This window comes from Lucilia cuprina, chromosome 5 (genome assembly GCF_022045245.1).
Source record: "Lucilia cuprina isolate Lc7/37 chromosome 5, ASM2204524v1, whole genome shotgun sequence".
Taxonomy (NCBI): domain Eukaryota; kingdom Metazoa; phylum Arthropoda; class Insecta; order Diptera; family Calliphoridae; genus Lucilia; species Lucilia cuprina.
In genome coordinates, this window is record NC_060953.1 from 34,403,558 (window position 1) to 34,418,636 (window position 15,079).

A 15,079-nucleotide genomic window follows, 5' to 3' on the forward strand; every position below is an offset into this window, starting at 1 on the left:
TCCTCACTAACATTGATGGAGAGAACAGTGAAACTCTGGAGCACTTACTTTGACACTGTCAAGTATTCGTTAAAAGTCGATCCAATTATGTATCTTGAAAGTGATATTGTTCTAGAAATAACATTCCCCACTAACACTGATTAGGCGCAGTGCCACGCCCATATACAAAAGAAGCATTTGAAGATGATTAACTAAGAAACTGCAGCAGTTACTGTTCTCAAATTTTATATGGACAGCTTTGACATACATGTGAACACTTCGAATATCTAGAGCTAGTTCTCTGATATCCTCAAATGTCTCGCGTACAATATTTGACATTCATATGAACATTTGGGTTATGATCTGGTAGATTTGTGTGGAACCTGTCATATGAATTAAATACAAAAATTGATAAGTATTTGGAAAACTATTGGAGTTTGAAAAAAAAACTTAAAAACAACTAGTTCTAGAACGAGTGCAAATAGAACCACATCAGTTTCTTAAACAACAACCTTGGAACTAATAATGCTGTCATTATTTCTGGAGTACGATCTTCAGAACATTATGGTTTTAAAGTATTTCTAAAGGGGTTTAAGGATACAGCACTTGTTCATTGAAATTCTTACTAGGTCCGAAACAACTTCTTGGAATCAGTTTAAAAAATGTAATAACAATTAATATTTTTAAACTTATTTCTACCGAAATAGAAATCGCATTCATATGTATATTTTTGCTTTAAAAATATTCCTCATCCCAGAAAAATATAGTTGATGTCATATTTCACAAACTACATCTTAATCACATCTAAAAATTCGATTACATATTGTTCACTTTTATAAACCAAATATTCCCTTACAAATGTAAACCCAGTTAAAAGTGAGAAAAGAGATGTAGAAAAGTCATTACAAATAACATATTTGAAGTACATCAAGGTTTGGTGAAAAACCAGTGAAATTTTCATAAGAGTGTCATGACGAGAATTTGCTTTATTTTTGACATCCAAATATCGTATTTTTACTGCTTCTTAAACTGAGATTAGATGTAGTTCAGAGTTGCCAAAAATGAACAACATCCCTTCAATGATACGCTAATGTAAATTTTATAGGTTTTTCACCCGAATTTGAAGCACTTCGGGTTACTAGTTCTGATGAAAATACAACATCTTTTTCCACACTTTTTTGCAGGGATTGTAATAAGACATTGACAAGTTTTTTTTTTAATAAAATTGTTACAACATTAAATATATTTAACAGTTTCCCAAAATTGGTGCTAGTTCGCTGAAAAAATAACTATTTTTAAATTATTATATCGTATACGTTCTCTAAAACTTCCCTAGAACTAGTTACGAGATTACCAAATTCGAACAAAATGCACTGATTAATGAACTAGTTCTAGAACCGTTCAAAATAATGAGTGTCGTCGCCATAACGCTTTTTCAGAATCAGTTCCGAAGGTGACAATTTCGAACAAAAATCATTGTTCCCAACGCCAAAATAGAACGAGTACTGGCTAAAATCAAGCGTTCTAGAATTGGTTGCAGAATTAATAAAATTTAAGATGGAATGTTTCTGGGAAACCATTAAAGCTAGAATCCTCGAATGTATCAACGATCAACCTTTAAAAGTCCAAATAATTTTCTATATTTAAAACCTTTTATTAAAAAATGCTATATGTACATAAATAAAAATTCCAACAGCAATAATCACATAAATGTTAATTAATATTTAATTGAAATATATTTCATTAAATTGTCCAAATAGCGTTAACCAAAACCTATTAACATATTTAATTATAGTAACTTATCAACATAATCTAATTTACATGCTTTCCAACTGTTGAAAATAAGCATTTACAACAACCTTCGGATCGTTATAGGCGTATACCGTCATATTGATCATATATTCACCTCCCGGCAGTGGCAAATGTTTAAACATGGAATCCTTTAAAATTACATTACGCAAAATAATGTCATGCTAAAAATATAAAAACAAATAAAAAAGCAAATGAATTAAATATATTCATTTTATATTAACAAATCTTACTTACATTATAAGGACAACTGTGATTTATATTCGAATCTTTGTTAAACATATCCACAATTATATTGAAAAAAGGATATTTTCTTTTATTTTTCATAAACTCACAAAAGTTTGTGGTAGTGTTGTACAAAAATGGTCGAAAACCATTGGCTTTTTTGTACAAACCCGAGGTCACCTTTAAGATATAGGTTTAATAAAAAGAACATTTTGAATAGAACATGAAATACTAACCGTTACATTTGTTACTGGTATTTGAAAGAGTTTGACATATATATCTAAAGCTGCCACACCACGTTGCACCATTTTAAGTTGACATTTGGAAACGGTGGCAAATTTTGGTCTTAATTCTTCGCATTTAATGTTTGTAAATCGTACAAAGCCCAATGTCAATGCTAAAAAACTAGCGAAAATCACAACTAAGCTTTTAAAATGCATTATGCCAACTAATTTTCTATTAATTTTTGTTACTAATCCATAACGCAAAAACTCAGGTAAAAGTTTAATCCTATTAATTTAAACAATGCGATTAAATATTAATTAAATCTTAACGCTTTGATTATTGAGAGCGTGTTTCTTACCACTCAGTTAAACTAAGCCTAACATGTTGTCAGATTAAACTCAAAACAAATTTATGCAGACTTTAACCGATGATTGTGTTTTTTAGTTTTGGATTCAAGTTCAGTTAACTTTGTTAGTATTGCCAACTATTCACTCAAAAACATAAACAATAAACAGCTGTTTTTTGCAAATAATACTTTAGTAAAATGAAAAATTTTTGGAAAAATGTTAAATAAACATTTAAAACAATCCAAAATCATTGTTTTATTGTTTTTGTTAATTCTGTTTTATGTCTTATAACTTAAGATTAATTGGCTAAAAACACTCAGTTAAACTAAGATAATAAGTAACGTTACTGTTTATTGAAAAATACAAAAGATATATTAAACTAGGTTTAAACAAAGAATGTAAATTATCTTTACTGAAAAACTCTCCCTTAACATACAAAAATATACATTTTGTTTTTTAGTCATTTGATCATTAAAAAAAAGTTTTTCCAAATACAATAACTTGTAGTATGTAGTTGACCAAAAACGAATTACAATTACTTGTACCTATTACTTATTAACCAATTATGAGGGAAAACATTTACAATTATAAATAATTGTATTTTTTTATTTATTTATTTGTTGTTCCACACACAAGACTTAAGAGTCTTATATTACAGTACAGAACTGATTAAATGTAATACAATAATGGTATAAAATATTAATTTAAATTATGTAAGAAAGTTATTTAAAATTTTAGAGATCATAAATTGTTTAACAATAATGAAACTAATAACAAAAGTATGAAACTAATAACAAAAGTATAATCACGCATAAAAGGTTTACATTTAATCATACTTATTTAAAATCATGAATATTAGATAAGTTAATTCGAGAATAGTTTAATAATGTTTCTTTTAAAGTTAAACCCGTTACTTAACATTTGAGAACTGTGAGGAATAGAGTTCCAGAGAGGTATAGCTGATGTAAAAAAGTGCCATTTTGAAATGAGACTGCTTTGTTTCAAAACAATTAATCTTTTGCCTCTGTTACATCTACCAAATCGTAGTCGTTCATATAGCTGGTAGGGTTGTTGGGTATATATTATTTTATGTAGAAAGATCAATCGACGAATTTTTAGTAAGTTATCCAAGCTTGTTCCATAGAGTTTAGAAGAAAATTCTGAGATGTGATCATAACGTTTCAATCCAAATACATATCGAACTATATTATTAAATGTAACATTTAGTTTTCTTGTACTCACAGCGTCACAGTTAGCGAAAAGTTCACAACCGTATAGCAGAATTGGTATTAGATACGTTTTAGCAAGCAAAATACGAATATTCAATGGGGTACAATGTTAAGAGTGCTAAAGGTACGTCCACAAATATAATTAATATGATCAGACCACGAAAGATTACTGTTGAATAAATACCAAGATTCTTGGCACTGTTAACAATTTCAATAGGTTGATTATTGATTATTATATTACCATTAGATGATGCATAACTGGTGTGAACGGGTTTACAAATAAGTAAACATTTTGATTTATTAGGATTAATGCTTAGTCCATTTGATGTAGCCCAAAGATAAATATCATTTAATTCCTTGTTTAACGTTTCAGCACATATGACAAAAGAACTAAATTTACAGCTAATGTAAAGCTGGATGTCATCCGCATATATACGTATTTTACATTTTGTAAGTTTACTTTGCAGATCGTTTGAATATAGCGAGAACAAAAGGGGTCCTAAAATAGATCCCTAAGGAACTCCTCTGCTTATCGGTAATGGATTACCTTTGATAGTTGGAGTTTTGACATACTGAGATCGGTTATTCACATACGAGTAAATTAAATTTATGGCGGTACTCGAAAATCCGAACATATTTTGCAGTTTGTAACATAAGATATTGTGGTCGACTGTATCAAAAGCTTTAGAATGATCAAGAAGAACTAAAAATGTAATGTTTCCGTCATCAACATCCTTCCGAATATCCTCAGCGACAGCCATAAGTGCAGTTAAACAACTATTATTCTTTCGAAATCCGGATTGGCGATCTGTTAACAAGTTATAATTTTCAATGAATTGCGTTATCTGTGCATGAATAAGTTTTTCAAAAACCTTCGAGAGAAATGGTAGAATAGCTATTGGTCTATAGTCAGAATTTGATTTGGGTATGGGTATTATCTCTGCAGTCTTCCAACATGTAGGGTAACAACTAGTGGTAATAATTTTATTGTAAATAAAAGTCAAGTAAGGTAATAGTTTAGGCAGGATTATTTTCATGAATTTTGGATGTATACCATCAGCTCCAATGGCATTCGATTTGATTGATAGACACTAGCAAAAGAAAAATTATTACGAAGTTTATTATTATAATCTCTGTAGTAATTAAGATCAGCCGTAACCATTGGGATATTGAGAAATTGCGCATTACTTGCCATTTTTTGTGCGCTCAAAGCATTTGTAAATTTTTCTGAATATAAATTAGATTTAGCTTTTCGAATTAGTTTATTAGCCTCGTTTCTGAGTTTACGATACTGTTCATGCAAATGCGTGGTTTTAATATGTTTCCATCGATCATATGAATCGCCCGCATTATGTTATAAGAGAAGCAAGGTTTTTTCTTTCGACTAATAGCTGTTGTTTTTAAAGGTACCGATAAGTCAAGTTATTAATGTTAGATTCTAAGAACATGATCTGCCCATCCACTGAGTGCATATAAAAAAGATGATCCCAATTGATTTGTTGAAATTCATATTCAAGTAAATTAAAATGTATATTTTTAAAATTACGAAATATTACGTGTTTATCAGGAACAATGTGTAATTGAAAGTTGTAAGTCATAAATATAAGATCATGCTTTGAAAAACAAGACGCCCAAAAAATTTCGTTGCACTAATATGTTGGAGTTAAAATCACCAGCAATAACAACATCATATCGCACTGATAATAATTCCAGTTTTCTAAAAAAGTGATCCATACGTATGTTCCTTGGAGAGAGATTGGAGATTCTTTAAAGTATAAGTAATTGTAATTGAAAATTGTTCAGTTACAATCACAAGTAATTGACACCATATTTATATAGCAGTTACTTAACCTAGTAATTATTACCTGGAATCAGTTTATATATATTTTGCATGTGTTTTGTTGTATCAGCCGCCCATTCATCAATCATATTCACTTTTGTTCAGGAACAACAAAATGTTGTCTGAATTGTCACAGGCAATTACAATTATATATAATAGCGGACCAAACCTCTCGGCTAAATAATCTAAATAAATAATGGCAAAGTTTAAGGGTTGAGCCATGCTGAATTTTAATCTGGACTCAGAATCTGAAATATCGTGTCCTTTGCTTAAAAAACAACTTTATTTAAAATAAGTAAGAGTGTTATATTGAACTATGCCGAATCTTATATACCCACCATCAAACCGTAAGCGGTAAATGGAATACTCTCCTATTAACATTAGGTTGTTATTATGATTAAATTTGGTTTGTAGGAAACTTAATTCTGTGTATCGAATTTCTTATCTATTCTCGGTAATGTGCGTTAAAGTCAAATTCTGAAGGGGGACTAATATAGGGTAGGGTCAATTATGGACCGATTCTCATAAAATTCAGTAGAGATATAGAAACATACTTGTATCGAATTTCAGTGCTATACTCGTATTTTGCAGCCAACAGTGAGCATTAAAGTAATTTTCTGAGGTGGACCTTATATTACGGGTAGGGTTTTTTATGGACCGATCCCCTTAAAATTCGGTAAATACTCGTAAGAAATTTACTTATATTAAATTTTAGCACTAAACTCGTATTTTTAAACTAGCAGTGGGCATTGAACTCATTTTGAAGGGAACCCTATATGAGGAGTACGGTCAATTATAGACCGACCAAAATTTGGTAGAGAAAAGAAAATTGGCTCGAATATGACTTATTTCTGTCGAATTGCATTGCTATAATCGCATTTTTAAAACAGTTATGGCTGTTAATGCTGTTTTTAGAGGTTTCACTTGTATGGGGGCTACATAAATACGTGTACTGATATTACCCATTTTCAAACCTTATCTATAGAGAATATTTGTGTAAAATTTCAATCCTCTAGTTTTTTCCATTCGTGCTTTCAAAAGACAGACATAGCTAAATCGTCTAGAATTTGTGGGTCAATGATAAATATTTCGCTGTGATGGTGGGTATAAAAACGTTATATGAAATCTTAAATTATAAGTATTCTGTCAGCTTTAAAATAAAGGGTTAACATCTGACATATCTTCTTTCCTCTTTGAAATAGGATTACAAGCACATCTATGCAAAATTGGACGTGCAGATTCAGATGAATATAGAGCATGTGGAGAGGACAGTGAAACTCTGGAGCACTTTCTTTGCCACTGCCAAGCATTCGTCAAAGTTAGATCCAATTATCTTGGAAGTTATGTTTGTTTCGGAAATAAAATTCCAGACAGATATAGCTTGAAATAACAATAAACTGACAAAATCAGTATTTTTTCGAAATTTTTAAAATAATCTATTGTAGTTTCTGAGTGCTTTATATTCCAGCTTTTGTTAACTTCTCGAAAATAACCTCGTGATTGTGATCATGATTGTCATTTAGGTACTGATGTAAAGACATCTGTGTCTTACTGGACCTTTTGACCTCATTTTCGAATGATTTAAACGTAGTCTTCAGCATTTTGCTTAATGACCTTGTATTACTCTTTTTAGCATTGACCGTCGAGTAAAAATCAAGATTCTGTGAGTTGACAATCGACATACAAGTATGAATGTATAGTCGGGCATAGCCGACCATATGAAACTATACACTAGTCAGTATGTTGAAAATCTGGAATAATCCGAATCTTTTTACTTATTTTTAACAAAAAAAGAGATTTTTTACAGAGCTCATATGAGAGTAGGGGTAAATATGGTCATATCCTTATAAATATTGGTAGAGGTATTTACGTCTTCTTTAAAGTTATTTGTGTATTGCCTTAAATAACTTTAAAGAATTATAAAACTTTGATAGAAGTTTATGAACAAGACCCGCTGTAGAATTTAAAAGTGTTTATAAGTGAATTTTAGCATTTTCTGAAGTAGAGTTTGTAAAGGGCTAGGGTCAAATGAGACCCGAAAGTCGTTGTTGACATTATATAAGATTTAGTTTATTTACGAGACCAAAGGCCCTATTCGGGGGTATGGTAGTATGGGGAAAAAGAAGTGGAATTTACTTCACAACATCTGAAGTCATTCTCAGGATTTATTTTTTTTAATTGCATCAGCACTCAGGGAACTAAGAACTAGAAAAATAGGTTGTGGGAAGGAGGATAGAGGGAGTAGTGTTTGTGGATATTTGATTTAAATCTTCTTATATCGAAAGAAAGTTTATTGAACATACGAACAGTGCGGCTGAAGAATGAATTTTTCCTGTAGTGTGTTGTGCGGTCCACTGGCTAATCTACCACAAATGGATTTGTTCTTGAAGAAAGACGTGTGTTACGTAAGAATATACGGGTATCGGGAACAATTTCCCTAATTTCAAAGGAACACATCCTATTGTAGTATCGATAGAACAGTGAAATACACCCCACGTTGCGACGGTGCTCCAGTGAATCAATAGAGTTGGATACCCTACTGTCACCGATAAGTACATTCGCCCTCTCCTGTACGCGGTTAAATAGCTCCAAATTAGACTTTGAAACTCCGGCCCATGCTCTCATGTATTCCATTTTCGGTCGGATATAAGTGGTGTCAATAGTAAGAAGATCAGATGAAGTGAAGTATACCTTACACCGTTTTAAAACACCTCGACACTTGAATGCTTCTTTCGACACTTGAAAAATATGTTTAGTCCAGCGGACATCGCACTGAATTTTTATGCCTTGAACATCAAGAGTTTCTGTTTACTTAATATTTAATATTAATATTTATATATAGATGGAACAACGATATCTGCCAAGCGTTTATGCGTTAAAAAACAATATTGAGACTTGAGAGATTCATTCAGTGATTTTTATCTAGTCGTGATTAAGCGAGGGCTTGGCCTATGATTGAATGAATAAGAATGACAGATACTGCTGTCACCCGCAAAAGAGTAGATAAAGTTGAAAGTTTGAGGCCATTTATGAAGATTAGAAAAAGAGTAGGGAAAAGAACGGATCCTTCGCATCTTTGAAAGTCAATAAACATCACTTACACAGAAGGTTTACAAATTCATCTAGTGCTACTTTTGAAGTGGTGATAAATGTTATTCTTTTGGAAGTACTTCGTTTTATTTTTGCTAGAAAGCTTTTAAATTCTTGTCAAAGATATTGTCGACAAAAAATTCGTATTTGTATACTCGTTTTATTTTTAAAATTAATTAATGTTTATAAATATATACTTATGTAGACTTTAACCGTCAATATCCATCTATTGTAGGCAGCAACTTTTAATTTCAGCATATAGTCACCGATGAGAAAGGGGACATTTTTGAACATGTAATCCTTTAGTACCATGTCTTTTATGATAATGTCATGCTAAGTCACAAAAAGGTAAAGAGAGAAAATAATATTAAATTTACTTAAATGACAGTTGTTAATGAGAATTGACTATTCAATACAAAGTATCTTTAACGATATTAAACATTTTCATTTTTTTCTAATTCTTTAATAAAATTATAGATAAATTTTAATTCAAATACAACTATGAAAAACATTAAATTCTAAAGGATTAAAAATTAATAAGTAAGCGATCTAATTTCGAAATTTTTTGTTTTCTTATGACAGTAGTATTGAGTAGTCAAATAATTAATATTTTAATAACTTACATCATAAGGACATGTATGATTTAAATTCGAAACGTTTTGTAAGCTGTCAAAAAATATTTTCATATACGGATAGAGTCTGGTATTTCTGGAGAATTTGCAAAAGTCAACTGAGGTATTGTACAAAAATGGCTGATAACCATTTCCTTTCTTAAACAACGACAAGTTAAACTGAAATAAGATTTAATTGTATTTAATAATTTTATTGTTGAGAGCATATAAAATAACCTACTGTTACATTTGACACCGGTATCATGAGAAGTTTATAATAAATATTTAAAGCCACCACATTTCGTTGTATCATTTTTAATTGACACTTTTCAAATATACCGAAATTTTCCACAAGCTCCTTACACTGTAGATTGGTAAATTTTAATTCTGCAGTCGAAACTGTTACTAAATTTAAACACACTATTAACAGCAATCTTGGGAACTTCATATTGAAGACTATTTTTGGGGATATTTCAATTTGATGGAAAATAAAAAAAATAAATTAATGGTTTTGCTTCATGTATATAAACAATTAAAAATATATTAATAATTAATTAAAAACTTTTAGGGACTTATTAAGACTGTATTAGGCCGCGTTTGGTTATTATTAATCTATGCGAAAATTTTGTCAAATTGAATTTTAACAAATAAAAGTGCCATATTCGGCTATGTCGCATCTTAGATACCCTCAATCTGAAAGCAATTCTTTTGCACAAGATCAAAAGCCAGATTTATTGTTCATAAAATATCATATAATAGTGTATAGTCCAGTTTATAGTCTGGGTAATACTCTAATAGTCTGTAGTCTAGTCTATAGTCTAGTTTATAATCTAGTATATAGTCTAGCCTATTGTCTAGTCTATAGTCTAGTCTATAGTCTAGTCTATAGTCTAGTCTATAGTCTAGTCTATAGTCTAGTCTATAGTCTAGTCTATAGTCTAGTCTATAGTCTAGTCTATAGTCTAGTCTATAGTCTAGTCTATAGTCTAGTCTATAGTCTAATCTATAGTCTAGTCTAGTCTATAGTCTAGTCTATAGTCTAGTCTATAGTCTAGTATATAATCTAGTCTATAGTCTAGTCTACAGTCTAGTCTATAGTCTTGTCAATAGTCTAGTCTATAGTATAGTCTAGTCTATAATCTAGTCTATAGTATAGTCTAGTCAATAGTCTAGTATATAGTCTAGTCTATACTCTCGTCTATACTCTAGTCTATTGTCTAGTCTAGACAACTCCTCCAAACCAACCTGGTTCTACTGTGACATCTTACATGGATAATTCTAAAGTGAGAGTCACAACGTGTCTGGGAATGTACAACCCTTGTTTTGACGCGTATGTTTGGAATGTGTAAAGCATCCAAAAGGCATTTACGGTGATATCAGCTGATAAGATTAAATCTAAGACTTATTGAACTGTAAGAGATCCATTACCGAATATTATTCCAATGGCAAGATCTGCATTATCAAGGAAAGGAAACTTGAGAAAGTGAACGAATCGTATTTAAAAACGTTGATGCATTGAAGGCTATGGGAAGCATACTCAGAATGAATACTTTTGAACTTTAAAACATGATGAAAATAAAACAGAAAATAAACCATTGTTTAAAAGACGACGGCTTAAATATGGACAAAAACGAGCTTTATTGAAAGTATGATGTGAAAGACAAATTTTGATGCAGTCCAGCTCAATACCTAAGAACACTATACATAGGAATCTAGGTTTCGTTTATTAAAATTTTGTTGGCCTGTGATATAATTTACTTTTAATTATTCCCACATTTGCTATTAAAAAAATTTCAAACTGGCAATACTGTTTCGCTCATCCAAAACAAAAACAAATCATAACAGAGAACAAAATAAATGTCTGCAAAGTATAGCACGTTATTTTAAAGAATTTGATTGGTTGCCAAAACAATATTACCGCTATAAAACATGCAGAGGGAGAATATAAACAAATGATGCAGAGAGTAAAACCTCACATTGCCGAAGGAATACTGAGAGAAAAATCACCATGGGGAGAGATATAGCGAGTGTATGATTACAAAATACAGAGTGCTACTGTGGTAGTCAGATATGTAAATTTCAAAAACAACTAATGAAAGTAATAATTGCATGATGATGATAAAAAACGGGTTTTGTTTGGTATGATAAAAAAATGCACACAAGACAGGTTTTGTTAATTCTTCTCCTACAGCGTCGTCTAAACTAAACAAAGGGCTGGTGGTGGCTAAAAGGTTCTTTCTGTTGTTTATATTTTCTTTTATATTCTTATTAGAATATTTAAATGGCATTATTGAGTATTATTTTTGAATCACCCTGTTGTAGGAAATTGTTGGTTGCCCAGAGATACATACATACCCCAACCAACACATATTTAATCATATAGGTAGTGTCGCTAAAGTAGCGTTTTCTGTAGAACTAAAACAATATATATTTTCACAATACGTTTGTTAGCCAAGCATCTTTTAAAATTTAAAGAAATAAGTTTTCCCAGAAGTTTAGGATCAAGGTCGGCTGAAATCCAGCTAGATACCTTTGTCAGTGGTTGTCATAGTAGAACTGACTTAATCAGCAGCCAATATAGTTTTTTTACCGACACATTAGAAGAAGATCAAAAGAAAACTGTGAATGCCTTCTGTATACAATGTCAAAGAGTGTCTCAGACAAATGTGTATTAGGTTCGGCGATGAAATGTGGAGCATTGATTGGTGTAACCCAATCTGCTGGGTTTTATCGGAGGAAAAACCTTGATTTTTATTTGTTTTATTAACAGGTATGTCGATATGGTCCGGTACCCTAAATTACTTGAGTTATTTTGTTACTATGTTAGTGTCATACCACCAAGGAATCGTTTTATGCTTCGTTATAATTTCTCAGTTTTTACCTTAGAGAAGTTGTATTCCGACATCGAAATTCTTATTTTCGAATATGGAGCATTTTTGTCCGGGCGGATATGTGGAGAAGCCAATATACCAATAGCTTTTATGTGAATTTAGGTTTGGTGGCATCATTGTCCCATGATTACTAACATTTTATGTGCTAAAAGGGAAAGTATGGAGGCACTGTAGATCCGATATTGTTATACATTAAATGTTTTGATTATAAAGAAAACTAGCGTATTCAATGTTTGAATAATCGAAAAACAATTCACATTATGCAAGCTTGTATTCACATAATCTTATATCGAAGGTCTCAAACAGAATTATCGATCATAGATTACTGAAGAGCGGGAAACAGAAACCAACGCCCGTTTCTGTAGAGATTGATCACCTATATCCCTTCATATAGAAATTTATTAAAATAATTATTGTTCAGTATTGAAATTTTCCAAACTGTGTTTCTGAGTTATGTAATATATGGACTATTATCGGTAAAAATGTTAATGTCTAAACATTTACTTTTCCGCCTTTAAGTGATTACGAAGTACATAGGTTTCCGAGTTCGCCAGACTCGATTAGAGTTATATATATAATAAACTGCAGATTCCTTCAGGTGTAACCCGATATTCTATCTGGGAGAAATGTCTTACAATTCCTGACAATTTCAGTTTCCGGTATGCTATCGTTTTAACGGAAATGGAATGTCCAGTAATATTTCTAAAGCCTTTGTCGAAGTAAAGCTCATTTGCACCAAAGCAACATGTGCGCTAAACTTCCTGTTTATTCTATTGGAAACGAACCGGGGTTCATTATAAGGCAGGAGATTTACTCTTGTGTGATTATTAAAGATTCTGTTGGGTTCACTTTCGGCTTTGCCGAAACAAGTCCATTCTCGGCTCTTCTGTATAAATGATATGGGTCCCTGAGATCCCTTAGAAGCTTAGAAGTATTGAAAATCGTCTGCATATCTAACTGGTCACCTTTTAAGGTTCCTAGATATCTACAAGATTAAGACCCGAATATAAAATTCTGAGTTGAGAAAACATTTAAAATTTTTAAGTCGATCTGGGATCGATATAGTAATACTTTTTAACCACCATTTGGCGTTTTTTATTTTTTTCAAAATTTCCAACATTTTGGCCACACTGCGCACACGAGGAGAATTTCTATCTGTTCAAATGAGTGAATGAGTATGTATGCAGGGGCGTGAGTGTGTATGTTTGGCTGACTGACTGGCTGTTTGTTTGGCTAAGCATTTGTTAGCCGCTTTTGTGAGCAGAACCAACAGTTGTTATTTGTCGGTCTTAAACGAAAGAACGAACGTACGTATACGTCCGTATGAACGCACCACGCACTCTTTTTGTAATTCGTCTATTAAATCGAGTGTTTTAAACGATTTATTTTCCCAATTTCTTAAATAAGAATAATTACGAAAATTGTTTAAAAGGAAAATTCTAAGTTTCCCAAATTTGTGTTTAATTTGAAAAAAAGAAGAAAACAAAAAATATATAAATTTGCCCAAGGTGTGTGAGTGTGTTGCACTATTTTAAAAATTCAAAAATATATATAAAATTTTAACGAAAAAAAATAATAAATAAATAAAAAATAGTGAATACGAATATTTAAGTATAAAAATTTAAAGAATTGTGTTTTGTTTTTGGATATAAAAGTGTGTGTGTGTATTTTTGTACGTGTTTGAAATATCTATGTATTGGTTCAGATAGATTCCCATACGCGTCCATTTTTTTTAAATTGGTGTGTTCTCTTGTATGTTGTTTGGTTGTACACTAGACAACAACGACTGTTTTGTTATAGGAATCTTTGTTGTTTTTGTTTCACCTCTTCTTCTTCTTGTTCTTGTTATTCGTTTTCATTTGAATGAACTCTAAACAAGTTTTACATTAATTTTAAACACAACAAGCAAAAACAACAACAACAAAAACTAACACAATCTAAAAATCCAACATGAAAAAATAAGAGTTCTGTTCTTTTTCTCTTTACCAAAAAAAAAAAAGAATATTCTTCTGGTTGGAATATAAATAGAAAAGGAAAAAAAATAGATTTAAAAATATCCCCAAAATAAATTAAATTATAAAAAACCCCACATATCCAGCAAGTGTAATTTAAAAGTAAAAAACCCCATAGTGTTTAAAATTGTTTACATTAATGCTTGTTCTTAGCAGTGAAGTAAAACCGTTAAATTGAAAACTTCAGCAAAACAATAACAAAAATAAATAAATAATAGAAAATAAAAAAAAACGAAACAATAACAAATCTAACAAACAAACAACAACAAAAAAAATCAAAACAAAATCATACTCTCATTTACACGCTCTCACACAAAAAAAAAAATGTTATGCATTCGCAACAAGTTGTAACGGAAAAGTGAGTGTATTAGTGCGTTTTTGTTGTAATTACAAATTGTTAAGTCATACACCTAGTGTTGTTGCAGTTGTTGTTGTCATATATTGTTATTATTGGTTCTCAGTTTTCTTTACATTAAAACTTAATACATTTTAACGAAAACAACAAAAAGAAAAAAATCCAATAAAATAATTTAAAATAAAATTCTTGAAATACCTTAAAATAACGAACAAACCCATTAAATATTCATTCTAGCTAAGAGATACATACAACTACAACAACAAGAATAAGTTAAAATTTTGTAATAAACATTCGAATGGAATTTGAAATTAACTACATTTTGTTGTTTTTCTACAAATAAAATAGAAGAAGAATATTCATCAAAGGTAATTAATTTTTTTAAGAAACTTTGTTTTTCACAATCATCTATAAATGTTTATTTAGGTTGCTTCTTCTCATAGATTTTGTTGTTGTTTTTATTGCC

General features: G+C 30.8%; 2 protein-coding genes and 1 long non-coding RNA gene across 3 annotated transcripts in view; 1 reads left to right on the plus strand and 2 right to left on the minus strand.

The window, feature by feature from the left end:
- Positions 1 to 1,796: 1,796 nt before the first annotated feature.
- On the minus strand, positions 1,797 to 2,321 carry LOC124420229. The gene is made up of 3 exons (XM_046952449.1): positions 2,250 to 2,321; positions 2,026 to 2,193; positions 1,797 to 1,952 (listed from the first exon to the last, which is right to left on the minus strand). The coding sequence occupies exons 1-3, from the start codon at positions 2,319 to 2,321 to the stop codon at positions 1,797 to 1,799; spliced, it is 396 nt and encodes a 131-aa protein (XP_046808405.1).
- Positions 2,322 to 8,914: 6,593 nt separating this feature from the next.
- On the minus strand, positions 8,915 to 9,660 carry LOC124420414. The gene is made up of 3 exons (XM_046953110.1): positions 9,597 to 9,660; positions 9,368 to 9,535; positions 8,915 to 9,077 (listed from the first exon to the last, which is right to left on the minus strand). The coding sequence occupies exons 1-3, from the start codon at positions 9,618 to 9,620 to the stop codon at positions 8,928 to 8,930; spliced, it is 342 nt and encodes a 113-aa protein (XP_046809066.1). The 5' UTR covers positions 9,621 to 9,660; the 3' UTR covers positions 8,915 to 8,927.
- A 3,848-nt stretch (positions 9,661 to 13,508) lies between these two features.
- LOC111679559 overlaps positions 13,509 to 15,079 on the plus strand; it is a 36,813-nt gene continuing 35,242 nt past the window's right edge. The window contains exon 1 of the long non-coding RNA XR_002762603.2: positions 13,509 to 14,981. This is a non-coding gene — a long non-coding RNA (uncharacterized LOC111679559). The remainder of the gene's footprint in view (positions 14,982 to 15,079) is intronic.

Excerpts from the sequence above, each read along its gene's own strand:
- LOC124420229 (XM_046952449.1), bottom strand. The coding sequence starts at position 2,321 with ATGGTGCAACGTGGTGTGGCAGCTTTAGATATATATGTCAAACTCTTT. Across the intron at positions 2,194-2,249 it reads TACCAGTAACAAATGTAACG|GTGACCTCGGGTTTGTACAA; the intron begins GTTAGTATTTCA and ends TATATCTTAAAG. Across the intron at positions 1,953-2,025 it reads ATCACAGTTGTCCTTATAAT|CATGACATTATTTTGCGTAA; the intron begins GTAAGTAAGATT and ends TTATATTTTTAG.
- LOC124420414 (XM_046953110.1), bottom strand. The coding sequence starts at position 9,620 with ATGATACCGGTGTCAAATGTAACA. Across the intron at positions 9,536-9,596 it reads TACCGGTGTCAAATGTAACA|TTTAACTTGTCGTTGTTTAA; the intron begins GTAGGTTATTTT and ends ATCTTATTTCAG. Across the intron at positions 9,078-9,367 it reads ATCATACATGTCCTTATGAT|CATGACATTATCATAAAAGA; the intron begins GTAAGTTATTAA and ends TTTGTGACTTAG.